Source organism: Vanacampus margaritifer, chromosome 13 (genome assembly GCF_051991255.1).
Source record: "Vanacampus margaritifer isolate UIUO_Vmar chromosome 13, RoL_Vmar_1.0, whole genome shotgun sequence".
NCBI lineage: Eukaryota > Metazoa > Chordata > Actinopteri > Syngnathiformes > Syngnathidae > Vanacampus > Vanacampus margaritifer.
In genome coordinates this window covers 17625076-17644595 of record NC_135444.1, presented here as the reverse complement: position 1 = coordinate 17644595, position 19520 = coordinate 17625076, and the positions used below count along the sequence as shown (strand labels likewise).

At 38.9% G+C, this 19520-nt stretch overlaps 1 protein-coding gene across 4 annotated transcripts in view; it reads right to left on the bottom strand.

The window, feature by feature from the left end:
- dab1a (DAB adaptor protein 1a) overlaps positions 1-19520 on the bottom strand; it is a 226998-nt gene that overhangs the window by 41521 nt on the left and 165957 nt on the right. For all 4 annotated transcript variants that reach the window (XM_077584464.1, XM_077584465.1, XM_077584462.1 and 1 more), the window contains one exon: positions 1736-1875. In XM_077584464.1, coding sequence (XP_077440590.1) covers positions 1736-1875 — 140 coding nt within the window. The remainder of the gene's footprint in view (positions 1-1735; positions 1876-19520) is intronic.

Here is a 19520-nt window from a genome sequence, read left to right as displayed (position 1 = left end):
ACACTCGCTGGCGAGATCCAGCCCACAGTTACACTTGCTGGCAAGATCCAGCCTGCTGTTATACAGTACAAATCCTTGACTTGGCAAGATGTTGAAAGCAGGACTGTCCAGTGACGTCAAACAGGAGACAGATAAACACTGGCTGGAACGCACACACTTGCCGGTGAGATTCAGCCCACTTTTACACATACACTTGCTGGCGAGAGGACATGAGCCAGCTTGCTGCGTCACGCATTACACTCGGCAGATAGATCCAACAGACATTTAAACATGCTGGCAAGATCCAGCCCGCTGTTGACGCATACACTTGCTGGCGAGATGATGAGAGACAGCCTGTTCAGTCCACTTGATGTTGGGATCCAGCCCACAGTTAAACACTCACTGGTGAGATCCAGCCCGTTGTAACACGCACACACTCGCTGGCAAGATACGGCCTACAATTACATACACTTTCTGGCGAGAAGTTGAAAAGTTAATGCTCCACCCCTGGTTGTCATGGTAACAGAATATATACACGTCAATGGCCCAGCGGGACAAGGGATGGTCCATGTACAGACAAAGTTTTTATCATGTGAGGAAGTTTGTCTGTTTTAAAATGTAAAAAAAACAAAAAACGTCTCCTTTAAACCCTGCTCCTGTTTCCTCATCTATCTTCATCCTCCCTCATCTTCCTCACGCACCTCTCATCCGAATTATTCTCCGGCGCGGCTTCCCTTTTCCTGCTAACTAGCCCATCTGTCTTCCTCTGCCTGTAATTGTTCCTGTCTTTGCAAATGAGACTTTCACCCCGCGTGCCCCTCTCTCATCCATATCGCCGACCTCGCCTCTTGATGTTCTTCTTTTCTCAAAAACTTGCTCCGAGGTAGAGACTAAAAAAATAAAGGCCTCCACTATAATAAATGATAATAAATAAGTGTTACAGCATTTTTTTTTTAAACTTCCAGCAAAACATAACAGCAGCATTGCAGTTGAGTAAAGACCTTGTAAAAACAAACAAAAAACAAACACCTGCCTTCAAAATAAATACACGTCAAGGCTCCGTTTTACATTTCTACCATGCCAAACATCAAAGTAGCGAAAAAATGGCACAAAAAAAAAAAGCTTCCCCATTAATAAATCCCCATGTAATTTCTTTCGTGTCCACCATGTCACAGCAGAAACCCTTTGCAGTTGAGTAAATAAAAACCCTGTATAAATAAAAACCTCCTTTCTAATAATTGCCCATGTTACAGGCTCCTTTTTTACATTCCTAGCCACAAATGCAACGTGGCAGCCCGACTCTGCGGTTGACTAAGCAGAGGCCTTGAAATATAAAGGCCTCCCCACTAATAAACGCCTGTTTTGCAGCACATTCCCCCCCCCCATTCTCACCATCACACAAGACGAATGTAACAGCCTGACTTGGAAGGTGAGTAAATGAAAACCCCTTGGAGAAAATGAAGTCCTACCCTCTAATAAATTCTTGTGTTGGATCTCCAAAAATAAAGGCCTGTCTTAAAAAAAAATTGCGTTACAGCTCCTTTCACATTCATACGATGGTGGAAAAGTAACGTGAACACTTTTTTCTATCTTTCATGTATTTAGTAAAGACGCTGTAAAAAAAATAAAGGCCTACCCTCAAATAAAGGCCTGTTTTACAACACTTTCTTTCCGCCAAATCACTCCACACGCCAGGTCACTATTTGAATAATGTGATGATAACATCTTATATTATTTAGAGGCTGACTATCCTTACCTTGAGTTTCATCATGGAATCCTGACAGAGTTTGTCTCCGCGGGCCGCGGTGACCTCGTCCAGGCCGATGAGCTTAGCCTTGTAGCGGACGCCGTCGCCCTTAAAGCGCCTGATGAGAGTTGCCTCGCTGCGATCCTGCCCTGCAAACACACACACACACACACACACACTTAGAAACCTGACGTTCAAGGTCCTCCATCATCTTTTACCTTGGGGATAATCAATCTCGCACAGCAGAAAAGACCATCACTGATCTGAGTAAAAAAAAAAAAAAAATTAATGTTATGTGTTATCACATGAATGACACCGATCAATAAGCTCATGTTTTCCTCTCTTTGTGGACTTTTTTTTTTTCCCCCGTTCTTATCTCTTCCATTGTGTGCGAATGTCAGCATTGTGTGAGTGTCGGTTGCGACGTTGACCTTGCGTTGACCTTGCGTTCCGCATCTTGGCTACTGTGCTGAATACACTAGAGACGAAGAGGAGGAGCTTCACCTTGGTGGTATTTTTAATATGCAATTATTTGTCAAAAGTATTGGGTCACCTGGCCATCAGTTGGCGGTGGCGAGTCCTGTTTCGCTTACAATTTAGTTTGCCGTGAAACATTTAGAGAATCAGCATCTTTACAGTCACTGATCGAGTACACTTACGTCACTCCCGACACCTTCCAGTTTTTAGACCTGTCCATACATTTTTATTTTGTCATCAAAAGCACTTTTTCAGTATTTTTTTTGTGGTTTTACTGTTTAAGGTGTGACAAAAGCAAACAATATTAGTGTCAATGTTTGCTGTTTCTTTAAGCTCGTTTTCACAAAATTATAATTACATTTTTTTTGGGGTGAAAGCTACCCATTTTCTTGCTGATTACTAAAGAATGGAAAAAGCTAGATTTTATTTGTAATATTGTTACGGAGCACGTTCTCTGAATCTTGTAAGATGCTTTAAAATGTTCTAAAATGGCTGACAATATTTTTCTTTATAAAGTTGTAAAACTTTCCTCAAGTTGTGTTAACCTTATGCGGCGTTGTTGAAAACTCCCGTACGCACTGCACTGTATGTAGCAGCGAGATGCTTACAAGCTTCAATGTAGGAAACGCCGTAACTCTCAGCGTAATAGTTTCCTCCTTGCCCCGAGGCGCTGTTAAGTAATACATTCACGCTGCACTGACAGGGGGGGGGGGGGAAACCCTTTTAATGTGTTTAATCTCCATTCCAGTCGGGTATTCGCTCTAAATCAGCAGGTGAAGCCACCGAGTACCCGCGCGGTGTGATGATAATGCAGCGTCGCTGGTATAATTCATCGACGCATTAGCGCCGTGACCCTCAGAAGGTCGTGCAGCGGCGGAGGCGATGAGGAGGTCCCTCTCCTCCTCTTCGTCACCGAGCCGTTGCATTGTTGTGAGTGTTGCCGGGCAACAAAATGTGGAAGCGGCGGCAACTGTTTGGCAGATATGTGAAGGCATGGGCTCAGCGCCATTAGTGGGACAAAAGTATTGGGACAGGCAGATTCGATTTTTTGTTGTTGTTGTCTAACTTTGTGGAGTTATTTTTACAGTTAAAATGTTGGAATCGCAGATTAGCCTTAGCTCACAGTGTTAGCAGCGTTAGCTCGTGATTAGCGCCACATACGCATCTATTTAGCTAAGTGGCCCACATGCTGGCTGCATACGCCATATGTTCCGCCAGACCAGACGCTAACCTAGCCTAGCTACATCTAATCGAGGAGTGTGTTCATCATGCCGGAAGTAGAACCCTTTACTGTTTCCGCGTGGAAGAATCATGGGAAATTAAGTCCTACTAGCCTAACGCTGCGGTCGCCGGTCAGACCCAGTGCAAGATGAGCTTTCCATGGCGGCATACTTCCAATGTTACAAAGCGGGACGGGCGCGAGGTAAACGGCTTCCAATAGTTAATAGGCTTCCATTGTCTTATTTACTGCTGTTGAACTGTTAACCGAGATAGCATTTAGCATTAGCAACCACTGGCCACTAGATTGACTGGCGATTACATTTGTTTTGAATAGTTCCTGATGAGAATTTATTGTACTGTATATTTGATTTTTAGAAAGATTTGATTTTGAAAAAATACATTTATTTGCCGCTCTTATTTACATTCTTTTCCTAAACACACAGGTCGGCAAGAGCAATTTCATAAATAGATAAAAAAATAAAATGCTTTCACAGCAGAACATCGCTAAAACACAACACCTCTTCATTTTAGAAAGAAGAAGAAGAAGAAGAAAATCTGTTCACCTTAAGATATGATATATGTTAAATTAGTGCACATTCCCCGCTTTGGAGAAGTCTCGAGAAGTTTCCAATGAAACCACAAAATGTCGCTAGGTTTTTTTGGTAGTTGCTTTACTGAAAAAAAAAAAAAAAGAGGTCATAAAAGTCGCTCAATTGAATCTTCAACACTGAGTTGCGCCAGTCGTCATGGTAACCGAACAGATTGTTCGTATTTACTGAATACTTCTGGCACAATTTACTTAAACTACGCAACATGTTTTCAGCACCTAACCAAAATCTTATTTTACAGATAATCTTGCCTGATTAGGATTAAGATTCCCTACCGTTAAATCTAATCTGAACTGTTACTATCTAAAAGTGTGAATTGAGTATCAAGCAACGCACAATTTCAGTTGAACAGAGCTTTCAGACCTGTGACTTCCATCTCAACGCATTATCTATCACTGCTGCTATACTTAGTCAAAATCGGAGATGAAGAAGATGTGTGTGTCTGTATGTGTGTCCAAAATGGGGAACCAATCTACTATTATTAAATGTGTGTGACTGCTGTGACCCTACCAAGTGGAAAAAGAGAACTAATGAAAGAATCTTTGGTTTCACCAAAAGACACACACACACACACACGGCTGACGTCGTTACCCTCAAAGTAGCACGCAGACATATACAAAGTGAACAGTGAGGGAATCTGCCAATGTGCCAGTCATGACTGCTACTCAACGGGGGACGACAACAAATACACGCACGCACACGAACACACAGATGGGAGTGTGTAGATGAAGAAGAGGATGGATGGTGATGGATGGTTGAATGAGCAAGGCCTCCCTGGATAAATGTCACTCAGGATTAGAGCGTTATGACAGACAGAAGCCCCTTTGACACACTCACTCGCGCGCACTCACATACTTACACGCACACACACACACATACTTGTGATCGATGGCAGGTAGAGTACAGTCAGGCCCTCCAGGAAAGCCCCAGGCATCGCCCCCGGCAACTGTAACCTCCTGTCCGCTCAATGCATCACTCTCATCCAGAAGGTTTTTCCATCAACGATGTCACACACACACACACACACACACGTAATTGCATCTTTCCCATCATGCAACAGGGTCGCACCAGGCCCTCCGTGATGGCTCACCTTTGACCTTATCGGCAAGGTTCAGGCCATCGATTATTTGCTTAAGGAGTCCGCTTGTCAGAACAACATTCAATGTTTATGTCATTCTTACAAAGCAAGACCTTCAAATCAGGTCGAAGCCAAAAGGTAAGCAGAGCTGCAGTGTTATAATCCTACTGAATTATAAAGCAACCTTTTAAATAGGGATGAGCTAGTAACAATACCAAGTATCAGTATTGGGCCGATACCCGGCCTTTTTTTTAAAGGTATCGGTACTCGCGACAACAGCTAATACCAGTGGCCATTTTACAATCAGAAACTAGAAATGAGAAAAACTGCTATAAACTTTATTCAATTTTAAGAAGAAATGCTCTACTGGAATTTCTTTAAAATTATTTGTCATTGTATTTTTGTGTGTGGATTTTTTTTGTATCAAAAGAGTGGTATTGGTACTTTTAGCAGTATCGGTGACTCAAGAGTACAATACTTGTACTGGTATCGGTCTGAAAAAAAAAAGAGTTATCAATAGTCTGAAGCAGGAAATGATCCTACTTCATTTATTAATCGGTCTGGCTAGACATGTAATATAACAATACTCACAAGCATATATTCTTTATCCTCTGCTAAGAACGACTAACATTACTGCCGTACTGAGAAGCCAGGAGAGAAGCTGAGTCTCCATTACAGTAAGTTTGTAAATGCAGTTTAAAAACTATTCTCAATTTCATGTACGGTCTTTCAGTGATTTAAGAAAGCTGAAAAGTGCTATATAAATAAAGTTGCCTTGCTTTGCCCAAAAAATTACACACATGCTGTACTTTCCTAAAGTTACATGTCAGTAACATACCATGTCTAATGCCAATTGCGGGTCTAGTTTCTGCAATAGTTGTAAATGTGCGCCGGGGGAACGTGGTCAGGTATTCTTGTTAACTTCAGCGGTGCAAAAAAAAAAACGATCATCCAGCTCGTAAACGGAAGCAAAGTGTAAGCTCAATAATGCTTAATGGTCTCGCTCGTTACATTTATTAGACATCAGGGACCAGGGCCTCGATCGTCGTCGGCTACCGGCTAACAATCGAGCGTCACCGAGCTTCCTGGGATTAGCCATGATCCGGTCTCTAGAAATGTGCGCACTTGTTATTTTTCAGCAGTCGTGTGTTTTTTCTGGCAGCTGGTGTGTTGCCACCGCAAGCTCCAGATGCAACCGCAGCTGGGACGATTCCAGAGAAACACTCGACGGCCTCGCAATTAATCCCGCTCCGATGCCCCGACGTTTCAGCGTTATTTCACCCCGCCGGAGACAAAGCGCTCGCTCCAAACCCCACAAAGGAAAAGCCGGTTCCAACCCGGCAAGATTGATTTAGCGCATAAAAGCTGGCACTTGACTGACGAGACGCGTATGCAAATGCGCGACGGAGAGTGTAAAATGCGATGATAAAGTGCGACTCATCGAGGAAACAAATTGCCTCGCGCGTTTGCTGACGCCGGCATTTTTGCTTTATAGCACCGTCGCGTGACGGCTGTTGTGTTTATGAAGATGCTTTCAACTACAAGTTTGTGCCGTTAAAGCGTTTAGGTGATCCCATTTAAAGCAGACGGATTTTTTTTTAATACAGTCAAGACAGACCAAATCATCAGAAATGGAATTGTTACAGTTTTCTATTGCTTCAAAGCATAAATCCAATACAGTTATTTAGGATCATGAATAGGGAACTTAGCTTACTACCTAGCTGGTTATCTATCCATCTATCTATCTATCTATCGCTAGCTAGCTTGCTATATAGTTACCTAGCTACTGTAGATTGCTATATAGCTACCTAGCTCGTTAGCTATCTATCTATCTATCTATCTATCTATCTATTGCTAGCTAGATTGCTATATAGCTACATAGCTGGTTAGCTATCTATCTATCTATCCATCTATCTATCCATCCATCCATCCACCCAACCATCCGTGTCTGTCTGTCTCTCTTTCTCCCTCCCTCGACTTTAAGGCATTAACAAATTGATTTGTATTATTTTGTATTCAAAGTCGATAGAGAATTGATCATCAATAGATCAGCCGTCAGTATTTATAGCTTGATATTCCTCAAATGTCAACTCTCTAACACTATTTTTGGCCAATCATTCAGATCAAAGATCATATTGATACCTTTGCACTTCTACAATGTATTCGATGTTAATGCTAACCTCACATAATCTTTTGTTTTACTTTGAGGATAAAAAAAAAGTAGACCTTCGTCTCTCTCTGATTTTGCATTATCACTTTGCTGTGAGACATATCAAGTTGTCTGTGGTGTTGGGGGGGGGGGGGGTGGCATCCCCCACCCCCCAATTTTCAACCAAGTCTCGCACTGATTTCAGATGATCTTCGAAGCCAAGGTCCAAGTTCAAAGCTTGCAAAAGTGATAACTTTGAAGGCATTAGTCTTCTATTTACCATCCTTGTCATTATCTCTGTTGTCTACCAAACTTTGCCACCTGCTGCACTGACCTGAACCGCACGAGTCCAGACGTGAGTCTGCCTGTGCGTGAGGGTGTTGCGTGCGCGCACAAATGTGCCCCGAGGCAACGGCTCCCCGGATTGCGTCTGCGGATCAGCCGCATCTGATGCCAAGGTCGCTTTTGAAGGAGCAGATAGAACTTTTAAATTGTGGCGACAGTTGCCTCCTGAGAGGAGGCTGGGGGTCATTTCCTGTTGCATGTGGCACTAGGATGGCATCTTCCGAGTGGAAGTTTTACTCTCCTGTGTCCATTTGCTAAATGAAGCAACAGCTACGCTCCCAGTTCAGGAGCCATGTCCTTTGGAAGTTCCATTTGGAAGCGTTTGAAGATGTCAAAACATGATTCAAAGTGTGGCCTGAAAGGCTCCTTCAAATGTGGCATTGCTACTATCCTTTGTGGCCTGGCCTGAATAAGAATGTCAGTAAAGCTTTATCACGATTCATCATTCGTGCTCATGTTATTTTTTCTCAATATACAGCAGTATTTTGACCATGAGAGCAACTGCTATATAGCTACCTAGCTGGTTATCTGGTTATCTATCTATCTATCTATCTATCTATCTATCTATCTATCTATCTATCGCTAGCTAGATTGCTTTATAGCTACCTAGCTAGATTGCTATATAGCTACCTAGCTAGATTGCTATATAGCTACCTAGCTGGTTATCTATCTATCTATCTATCTATCTATCTAGCTATCGCTAGCTAGACTGCTTTATAGCTACCTAGCTAGATTGCTATATACAGTAGCTAACTAGCTGGTTATCTATCCATCTATCTATCTATCTATCGCTAGCTAGACTGCTTTATAGCTACCTAGCTAGATTGCTATATAGCTACCTACCTACCAGGTCGGGTGTGCCTGAAAGGCTCCTTCAAATGTGGCATTGCTACTATCCTTTGTGGCCTGGCCTGAATAAGAATTTCAGGAAAGCTTTATCACGATTCATCATTCGTGCTCATGTTATTTTTTTTTTTCTCAATATACAGCAGTATTTTGACCGTGAGAGCAACTGGACTTATGAGTTGTTGTTTTCCAGATAACAGCCGATGCTTAGCCAATTTTGGGACTTGAAAATGGTGATAGCGAAGTTCACAAAAAGAAAGCAGTTTGGTAGATATTGAAGAATTCTTTCAAAATTAGTGCTTTTTTTTCTGTTAACTGTTTGTCGTCACTGCTAGTTGAAGTTCACTTTCAAACTAAACATAAAACAAAGTTGTGAACGCAATTTTGTCTTAGATAAGTCAGCTAGCTTAATGCTAACACAATGAAAAAGAAGGGCTAACAAAATTAGCATTGATTATCCTATCGATCGCTCCATCAAATATTCACATAATCGGACGGATTTTCATGCTTGCAATTTGTCTTTTTCTGTTCAAGTATGTGTTTTTTTTTTAAATTAAGGTTGAATTAATTTTAGTAAGTTTAAAACTGGCAACCAAAAAGGGCTTTTGATAACCACTCAAAAGTCACGTCATTCATTTTAAAAAAAAATCCTAAGTGAAGGATTCAAAAGTCAGTAAAATCGAATTTGAAAAAAATGGCTCTACAGAGAGCTGTAAGCACATTTGCGCAACAGTTCCACGTTGATTAACAATACTTCGTTGTTATTTTGTCGCCATTTGTCACCGCCACGGACTTGAAGAGAGGCTCCGCCTTTGATAGGCTGGCCACGCTGCCGTTGTTATGAAGCCACACAGCACAAGGTTATTTTGAGAGGGTGCTAATTGTTGTTCCTCAACGTGGAATCTGAGGAAACACCTCGAGCAACTCGAGGAGTCAAAGAGGCAGACGGCTCATCTCGCTGCCGCTTTGAGCGCGTTGTACTCACTTGCGATGTTTAAACCGAAACAAGACGTGCGGTGCAGTTTGTGCGAGGCTACAACATGAAACGGAATCTGCTGCGTGTAAATCAGCTTTTTGATTAGCACTAATGAAAGCACGCAGATGGCGGTGGTTTGTCGGAGTATTTTTTTGGGCTGGGTAATGAGTTGAATCTGACACGTGCGTGTTGTAATGTTTACCTGCAGAAGCACAAACATCGAGCTGATCTGATGAGATCTGACAGAAATACGAGCATCTGAATGGAGATTTTTTTCATATCATTCTGCGCAATCTGGATCTGATGAGGATTAAACTTGGTTTGACGTTACAGCTTTGGGCCTTGTATGTGAGTTCAACGCTACAAGCGTCTGAAGTCACATGTCAATCACCGCCAAACTGCAGCGTGGATACGATTGAGAGCAGTAGTTTGTCTTCCTTTTAGGTAAGTACATCAATTGATTGTTTTAAGGAGCTACAACATCAAGAAGTTTGTCTCTTATTCCAAAAACAAAACAAAACCTCAAAAGTTTGTTTTTGTTTGAGGAAAGTACATCAAAGGTACAACATTAACAGTTTGTTTACTTTTTAGGAAAGTACAAAAACTATTCATTTTATTTATTAAGGACGAACAACATTAATCAATGATTTTGTTTTCTTTAACGAAATCAAAACCTCAATAGGTTGTTTTTGTTTTAGCAAAGCACAACATGAAAAGTGTCTCCTTTTTCGGAATGTCCACAAAAGTTATTTCATTTTACCAAAGTACAACATTAACAGTTTGTCTTCTTTTTAGGAAAGTACAAAAACTATTAATTTTATTTATTAAGGACGAACAACATCAATCAAGGTTTTTTTTTTTTTTTTTTTTACGAAATCAAAACCTCAATAGGTTGTTTTTGTTTTAGGAAAGCACAACATCAAAAGTGTGTCTTCTTTTTAGGAAAGTACAAAAACTATTCATTTTATTTATTAAGGACGAACAACATTAATCAATGATTTTGTTTTCTTTTACGAAATCAAAACCTCAATAGGTTGTTTTTGTTTTAACAAAGCACAACATGAAAAGTGTCTCCTTTTTCGGAATGTCCAACCTCAACCAATCTCCTTCTAGGAAAGTGCGTCTTCTTTTTAGGAAAGTGCAATAAAATAACAGTTTGTCTTTGTTTTAGCAAAGCACAACATGAAAAGTGTCTCCTTTTTCGGAATGTCCACAAAAGTTATTTCATTTTACCAAAGTACAACATTAACAGTTTGTCTTCTTTTTAGGAAAGTACAAAAACTATTAATTTTATTTATTAAGGACGAACAACATCATTCAAGGTTTGTTTGTTTTTTTGTTTTTTTTACGAAATCAAAACCTCAATAGGTTGTTTTTGTTTTAGGAAAGCACAACATCAAAAGTGTGTCTTCTTTTTAGGAAAGTGCAATAAAATAACAGTTTGTCTTTGTTTTAGCAAAGCACAACATGAAAAGTGTCTCCTTTTTCGGAATGTCCACAAAAGTTATTTCATTTTACCAAAGTACAACATTAACAGTTTGTCTTCTTTTTAGGAAAGTACAAAAACTATTAATTTTATTTATTAAGGACGAACAACATCAATCAAGGTTGTTTTTTTTTTTTTTTACGAAATCAAAACCTCAATAGGTTGTTTTTGTTTTAGGAAAGCACAACATCAAAAGTGTGTCTTCTTTTTAGGAACGTGCAATAAAATAACAGTTTGTCTTTGTTTTAGCAAAGCACAACATAAAAAGTGTCTCCTTTTTCGGAATGACCACAAAAGTGTTTTCATTTTACCAAAGTACAACATTAACAGTTTGTCTTATTTTTAGGAAAGTACAAAAACTGTTAACTTTATTTATTAAGGACGAACAACATCAATCAATGATTTTGTTTTCTTTTACGAAATCAAAACCTCAATAGGTTGTTTTTGTTTTAGGAAAGCACAACATCAAAAGCGTCTTCTTTTTAGGAACGTGCAATAAAATAACAGTTTGTCTTTGTTTTAGCAAAGCACAACATAAAAAGTGTCTCCTTTTTCGGAATGACCACAAAAGTGTTTTCATTTTACCAAAGTACAACATTAACAGTTTGTCTTCTTTTTAGGAAAGTACAAAAACTGTTTTTAACCGTCCTTAATAAAACTTTATTTATTAAGGACGAACAACATCAATCAATGATTTTGTTTACTTTTACGAAATCAAAACGTCAATAGGTTGTTTTTGTTTTAGGAAAGCACAACATCAAAAGCGTGTCTTCTTTTTAGGAACGTGCAATGAAATAACAGTTTGTGTTTGTTTTAGCAAAGCACAACATGAAAAGTGTCTCCTTTTTCGGAATGTCCAACCTCAATCAATCTCCTTCTAGGAAAGTGCGTCTTCTTTTTAGGAAAGTGCAATAAATTAACAGTTTGTCTTTGTTTTAGCAAAGCACAACATGAAAAGTGTCTCCTTTTTCGGAATGTCAACAAAAGTTATTTCATTTTACCAAAGTACAACATTAACAGTTTGTCTTCTTTTTAGGAAAGTACAAAAACTATTAATTTTATTTATTAAGGACGAACAACATCAATCAAGGTTGTTTTTTTTTTTTTTTTTTTTACAAAATCAAAACCTCAATAGGTTGTTTTTGTTTTAGGAAAGCACAACATCAAAAGTGTGTCTTCTTTTTAGGAATGTGCAATAAAATAACAGTTTGTCTTTGTTTTAGCAAAGCACAACATAAAAAGTGTCTCCTTTTTCGGAATGACCACAAAAGTGTTTTCATTTTACCAAAGTACAACATTAACAGTTTGTCTTCTTTTTAGGAAAGTACAAAAACTGTTAACTTTATTTATTAAGGACGAACAACATCAATCAATGATTTTGTTTACTTTTACGAAATCAAAACGTCAATAGGTTGTTTTTGTTTTAGGAAAGCACAACATCAAAAGTGTGTCTTCTTTTTAGGAAAGTGCAATAAAATAACAGTTTGTCTTTGTTTTAGCAAAGCATATGAAAAGTGTCTCCTTTTTCGGAATGTCCAACCTCAACCAATCTCCTTCTAGGAAAGTGCAACATCAAAAGTTGTGTCTTCTTTTTTGGTAACAAATCTCAAAAGTGCCTTTTGGTTTTAGAAAGTACAACATAAAATGTGTGCCTTGTTTTGAGGAAAATGTGCCATTAATATAAAAAAAACAGGAAAGGGCAACATCAATTTTTTGGTCTTCTTTTTGGAAAAGTGTAACCTTAATAATTTGTCTTCTTTTTAGGAAAGTGAAACATCAATTGCTGGCCTTAAAAAATAAATAAATAAATAAATATATATATATATATATATATATGTATATATATATATATATATATATATATATATGCGTGCAGATGAGCATTCACAATGCAGACGCATCGCATACATATCCGATTTTATTTTATTTTTTTTATAATTGTACCGTTCACATTGCATGAAAAAAATCAGACACTTCGGGGCAGTGTGAACGCAGCCCAATAGTTTGCCTTCTTATTTCGTGAAAGTACAATATGAAAGTGTCTTCTTTTTGTGTGTGCATTTATGATGATTTGTAATGTTCGTGTGCCGTCCGCCTTCTGACAAGGTGCCACAGCGGGATTCAAACAAAACAAAAAAGAAGAAGAAAAAAAGACGTCCCCATCCTGTCACGCAACACTGAATACGCTCCCCCTACGGGCCTGCACCGCGGGCCACTCGCGCGCCATGACAATCATTACAAGAGGCATTCTCATGTGTGCGTGTTCATGTGTGTGTGTGTCAATAGAGGCGCTTTCTAGAAAAGCATCAGGTAGCCCCTCAAAACCCAGCAGTCGTCTTTTTTTTTTTTTTTTTTTCTCAGGAGAGCTCAGTATTGTTCATTCGATTTGACATCATCATTGCTCTCCTTTTTTTAAAAAACAAATAAATAAATAAAAATAATAATAAAAATGTTTTTTTTCTCTCTTTAAAAAAAAAAAATATATATATATATACATATACACGCATATATATATATTTTTTTTGTATGTGGGTGAGCATGTGCATGTGCGTGCGTGCGTGTATTCATCAGTTCACCTAAAGCCCATAAAAAAAAAAATCCCATACTAATAATATAATATAATAATAAATTGCCAAATGCAGAAACATCAATGTAAGTTATCACGATGTAGTGGCTCTCGCTAACAGACAGAATTAAGTAACCAGAATTAGGTTAAAAAAATCAGCAGTCGTCTTTTCATGCCAAGAACAAAGTGTCTCGTCTCGTCAATTGAAGTCACGGTCCCGCTCATTTATTTATTTTTTTTAATGATTCCTAATGAAGCCGCTCCCTTGCGTGTCTCGGTCGGGATGCCGGAATAGAGCGAAAGTGCAAAGCGGTACCGAGGAACATCACAAGAGGACACCACCTGCTAGCGTGTGTCGACCTCAGGGGGGGCGAGCCTACTTTCATCACCTCCTCAAAGGAAAGTCTCATTCACTCTCTCACATTTATTTAAACTACAGCGGAAACTCTCCATTCATACTCAAATAACTGATCGTTTATCTTCATTAGGCGGGAAAGTGAGCTGAAGTCTGGTTTATTTTACGATGGCCGAAAGGGAAGGCTACGTTGGTCGCCAGCTAACGGCAGGGCACATGTTGGCAAACAAGCACTCTGGAACCGATGGACAACTTTGAGTCTTCAGGAAACCTCAAATCCATATTTTTTATGGATTTACTGTACAGTATATGTATATATTTTTCCTGGAGTGTGGAATGGAATCATGTAGAACGATATTGAGTTCAATGTGTCGAGAAATGTGGAATGATATGAAATGATGTTAAAAGATGTGGAATGATAATGAATGGAAAATGTGTGAAAATATGATGGTGAAAAATGTGGCATGATAAACTTTACACAAAAAGATTTGAGTGATGTTCTTGAATGTTTTTAATTGACATCAAATATGTTTTTGATTTCTCAACTCATAGTATGTGAAATATAAACAAACTTTTTTTTTTTTTTTTATGTTGTCATTGGGAATGATTGGGGAACTTTTGGGTGAAAAATGCGGAATTGTGAGAAAACAGCAATTAAAAAATAAAATAAAAAATTATTATTATTATTAAATGTTGAAATTGTAATAATGAGAATCGCTTACAAAAATGGGGAAAGAGAAGCCCGTTAAAAGAGTGATGTGAATAAAATAGAATTAAATGGTATAGGACAGCAGTCATACAAATAAAGGTGAATTAAAAAAGTTTTTTTTTTTTTTTTTTTTTCCATATATATATATATATATAAATCTCCCCGCATTCTCCGTGACTAACTGGCAAGCAGTTCATGGAATGGAATTTTGGCCAGTTTTTCCCTCATATTTAAGTTTTTCCCGCAAATGCCAGTCTATGGTTCTTTATGGCCCGTCACGTCCTTCGCAAGGTGGACGCCATCTTGGAACACGTTTGTGCCGAATGAAGCTCCCCTTGCCCCAAGTATCTTCTTTGCTACTTTCCCCGTTCAAAACATTCCCACTGAGGACGCAACTTTTTAAAAAAAAGAAGATCGAAAAAAAACATAATACCGTCCTAAAATATCGGCGTTCTCAACTGCTATTGGCCTGCTCTGTTGTCAAGCCTGTCAATATCACACAAATAACAAATGTCCTTTCAGTACTCAGCAGGGCGAGCTTGTTGTCCTCTATTGAGTGTGTGTTTGTGTTTGTGTGTATGTACTGTGTGTGTGTGTGTGTGACTAGGATGTTTTTTTCCTTTTGTGCAAATTATGAGCAGGGTGCCAACTGTTGCTATGGCGACCGCAGTTAGTAATGCGACGGAGGAGCCCAACACACTGAGACGATGGCGACGTGCACAAACTATCATACACACTACATTAACAAACACACACACACACACAAAGGTCCGCTATGGAGTCCGCCGGTTAAATAAAAGGCTTTTAGTTCCATATCTATGTTTTTGACCATGAGTGTGTCATATGGGCTGTTTATTACAAAGAGTGGGCGAGTGAGGCCTGTTGAGAATATGACGGATAAGATGGATGCCGGTAGATTTTTATTTCATTTTTTTCAACAATTCAAAGTTTTAGATTTCTATTTTTTTATGTATGCATATATATATTTTTTTAACTACATAGAATATTCATTCCAGTTGTTCGTTCTAGTTTTAAGTACTTTAAGAGAAGTTTCCCTGTTATATAGTCATTTTTATTTCATTATCAGCAGTATGTAATTACATTTTTTATTTTCCGAAAATAAACAGATGGAGAAGACCGGAAAAAAAAAGGGACAAAGATGATCAATAAAAGAAGACGTTACACAATGTCCCATTCGAAAATTTTGTTGGATTTTTTTTTTTTTTGTCCTCTCGTACCCACGTCTGGCCAACAATGACAACCGCAACAGCACTGAGCCAATTCAATTCCATCTCGGGTTTGATTGGCGGGAACAGATCTGATTACCTCTCATGGAGAACACACATACAAACACACGCTTGCGCGCGCACACACAGAGTTCCCCGGGGACAAATATTAGGCTGAATGGCTGCAGCGATCGCTCCGGATAGACTGCACATGTGCATAATATCCACACCAAAGAAGATAATGTGTTGGCTAATCACACACCAGAGACAAGCAAACACACACACACACACATGCTATTGTTTTCTTTTTGTGTGTGTGTGTGTGTGTGTGCTGTCAGCAGCGCGTATTTGTGTCAGTCGCTATTCTATTTGCGCCATAAAATAAAGGCAGATGGGGTTGTGCGCGTGTTTTGTTTGGACGCTGCGTGAATTATGATCACGGTCGCACAAATGGAAGAGGCTAGCGAGTAACTCCCCAAAGTCGCACAGTTCATGTTGAAATATTAGCCCGCAACACCTGTTTCACTGATGGACATGAAATTTAGCGCATCAGAAATGGACACAAAGTCTCAAGGGTCAGGGAGAAAAATTTAGCAGAAAGTCGGCCATTTTGAATTGCCCTTTCTTGCGGCCGGTGCGGAAAAAAAAATTGCCCCCGATACACGCTTCACCAATCGACACAAAATTGGTTAGACATGTCAGGAATGGACGTAGGAAAAAGTCTCAAGGACTCATGGCCAAAAATGTACAGGAAGGCGGCCATTTTGGTTTAAATCAGACAAAATTTGACCTTAACACCTGTTTCACTGATCAACACAAAATTGGGTGGACACATAAAAAATAAAAATAAAAATAAAAAAATAAAAAATAAAAAAGGAAGAACAATGATGATGGCATTTCAAATGATCAATACTGAGATCTCCCAGGAAAAAAAAACAAAAAAACAAACAAAAAAAAAATTGGATGGACACGTCTATTAAAACTAGACACACCAAAAAGTCTCACAGACACATGATTGAAATTGAAAAGGAAGTTGGTCATTTTGGGTTGAAGCAACCATTTTGGGTTTGTGCTGGTTTAACCAAGCAGATTCTGGTTTTAGTGAAAGTTTGCGTATTTGTTTGATAGTGATGGTCTAACACTAAATCTAAATTTTTAGCTCGATCGGAGCAGAGGTTTGGGAGCTACGGCACGCCAAATTGTGCCAATTTCGGTAAAAGGACCTTAACGCAAAAATGTCCCTTCTTGAAACATTTATATGTTTTCGAAAAATGTGAGAGATTGCATTTCATAAACAATTTTATTACGGTCCCGCGATCCACAAGGTCAATTTCAAGGTTCCTAAAATTGCCACCAATCTTTTAATAATAATAAAATTTGGCGAGCTGTAACTCCCAAACCCCTCCTCGAATTGACCAAAAATTTGAGTTTTTATTTTGTGTCATCACCATCAACAAATACACCAAAAATCATTCAAATCAAAATCTGGAACATCACTACTATGGCAAACTCCAGCAAGGGAAATTGCCAAAATGAGCCTTAATTAACTAATTTGCGTCAGGATTAATCGATGAATTGACCCCCAAAATAAAAATAATCGATATTCAAAGTAACTCATTCACTCGCAGCCATTTTCACTGAAGTAACCCCCTTCGCTCCCAGCTGTTTTACTGGATTTTGACTGATTTTGAAAGGCCCAAAGCATTTTGTGTTGTATTACTATTAAAACATGGAACCTACCAAAAGAAAGACTAGAGTATTTTCTTTCATCAGGAAAAAAAAGTATATTTGTATCCGTTTCCATTTTGCAGCAATTAGCATTAGGATGTAGTTCCGAGTGAAGTTTCATCAATATTCACATTCCTGGTGAAAAATCTCTGTCAAAACGAGCTTGTTGGCCCAGGCTGATCTCTTATACTCTGCTGACACCTGATGGCCGTTTTTTTTGTAATAACTATGATTGCTTTAAGCCACCTCTTCATGTCAGAAGCTACATCAAAGCCTTCTGTATGCTCTTGCTTTAAGAAAACATAAAAAAAAAAGAAGTATAAATACGTTTTTGGGAGTGAAGGACAAAGTATTAAAAAAAAACGTGTTTACACATTTTTGGGGTTTGAATGAGTTAACAAGTGCATTGACATTCAATTTAGAATCTTCAATTAACCTAACATATAATATGTTTTAGGAACGTAGGAATCGTGAAAGTCTGACCAGGATACGAGGCACAAGGAGAACATGTAAACGCCACACAAGAAGGCCAGAGCCGAGATTCAAACCCAGAACCGCGAGGCAGACACGCTAACCACCGTGCTGCCCAGACAGCGGCCATTGCTTTCCAAAAGTTTGGAAGAAAAAGTGTTTGGGAATGGAGTGTTGCCTCATTGGGCATTCAGAAGCAATTTTGAGTGTGAGACGGACCCAATCTCTGTGGATTTACCGAGGATTAAGTGGCACTTTTGCACTCCGAGAAGCGCTTGACCGCTAATAATAGGAGCGACCCGTTGGCCGTCGTGCCAAGCGAGAGAAAAAAAGCCACGCTCCTTCAAAACGACAAAGGCCAGGGGTTATCGCTCCCTTTGTCATGGTAATTGAATAAAAAAAAAAAAGGAAGAGACGAGCCATGGAAAGCAAAAAAAAAAAAAAAAAAAAGTCACAAAGGAAGTGACACAGCGTGCGATGGATGCAACGCTGGCTCGTTCTCATTCAAAGCGGAGCTGCGAGACAAAAGGCGGGAGATTAAACAGCCCTGCCTCACATTAGTCTCTTTGCCCGTCGCGTATCCTCCTGCAAGGTCATTTAGCAGTCAGGAGGAGGACCGCGTCGGAGGCGGTCCTCCTCCATTACGACGGGGCCGTTTTCGTTTCATCAGATGACGAGGGGCAATATCCAGATGACGCACACGCCGGCGCAGGTGACGTCAGACGCACAACAACAACAGGAACATTAGCAAACTGCTCTTCTACTCTTTTCCATTGTGTGGCCAACAGTTGCATTGGACTTTCATCACGCTGCGCCGCGTGTGAGTGTGTGTGCGTGTGTACATGTACAAGTGTTTAAGTGTGTGTGTGTGTGTGTGTGTGTGAGGAGGAATGACCCAGATGAGAGGAGTGATGAGTTCCCGCTGTGAGTCTGGAGTGTGTCGACATGAACGTGTCTTTTTCCACATTTTTCTTCAAATTTTGGGGATCTAAGTTGTTTCTACTTTTGGTTGAATTACATTTTTTTTTTTTTTTTTTTTTTTCAAATGGTCAAGTTTTTCTTCTTTCAAATTTTTTATTTTAATTTTTCCTTTCAGACATCGCATCATTTGCAACATCAATAACACTTTCTATTTTATTTTTTTAAATTTGGAGAAATTACCACTCATCATTAAAAAAAATTCCATTTGGATATATACAGTATAATTTTTAATAAGTACTTTGACTTGGTGTCCTTATTTTCATTTTTTTTTTTATGTTTCTATGTAACTACCCATGCATTTGGTGCACATAATTGTTCATTTCCAAGCGACTTATTTATTGTGTAGTTACTAATCTACTTTTGAAAATATGCATTACAGTATAATGTTTCTTTCTATTTTGGATTTTGCTTCATTTTTTTTTCTTTTGACACTTTTGAAATAACATATTTCTATTTTTGCTGTTTCTATCCTACTTTTTAGATACTTAATTCTACCTTTTAAAACTTTTTTCTAAGGATGTTCGATACCACATTTTGTCAGATCGATACACCACTACGAGTATCCAACTCTT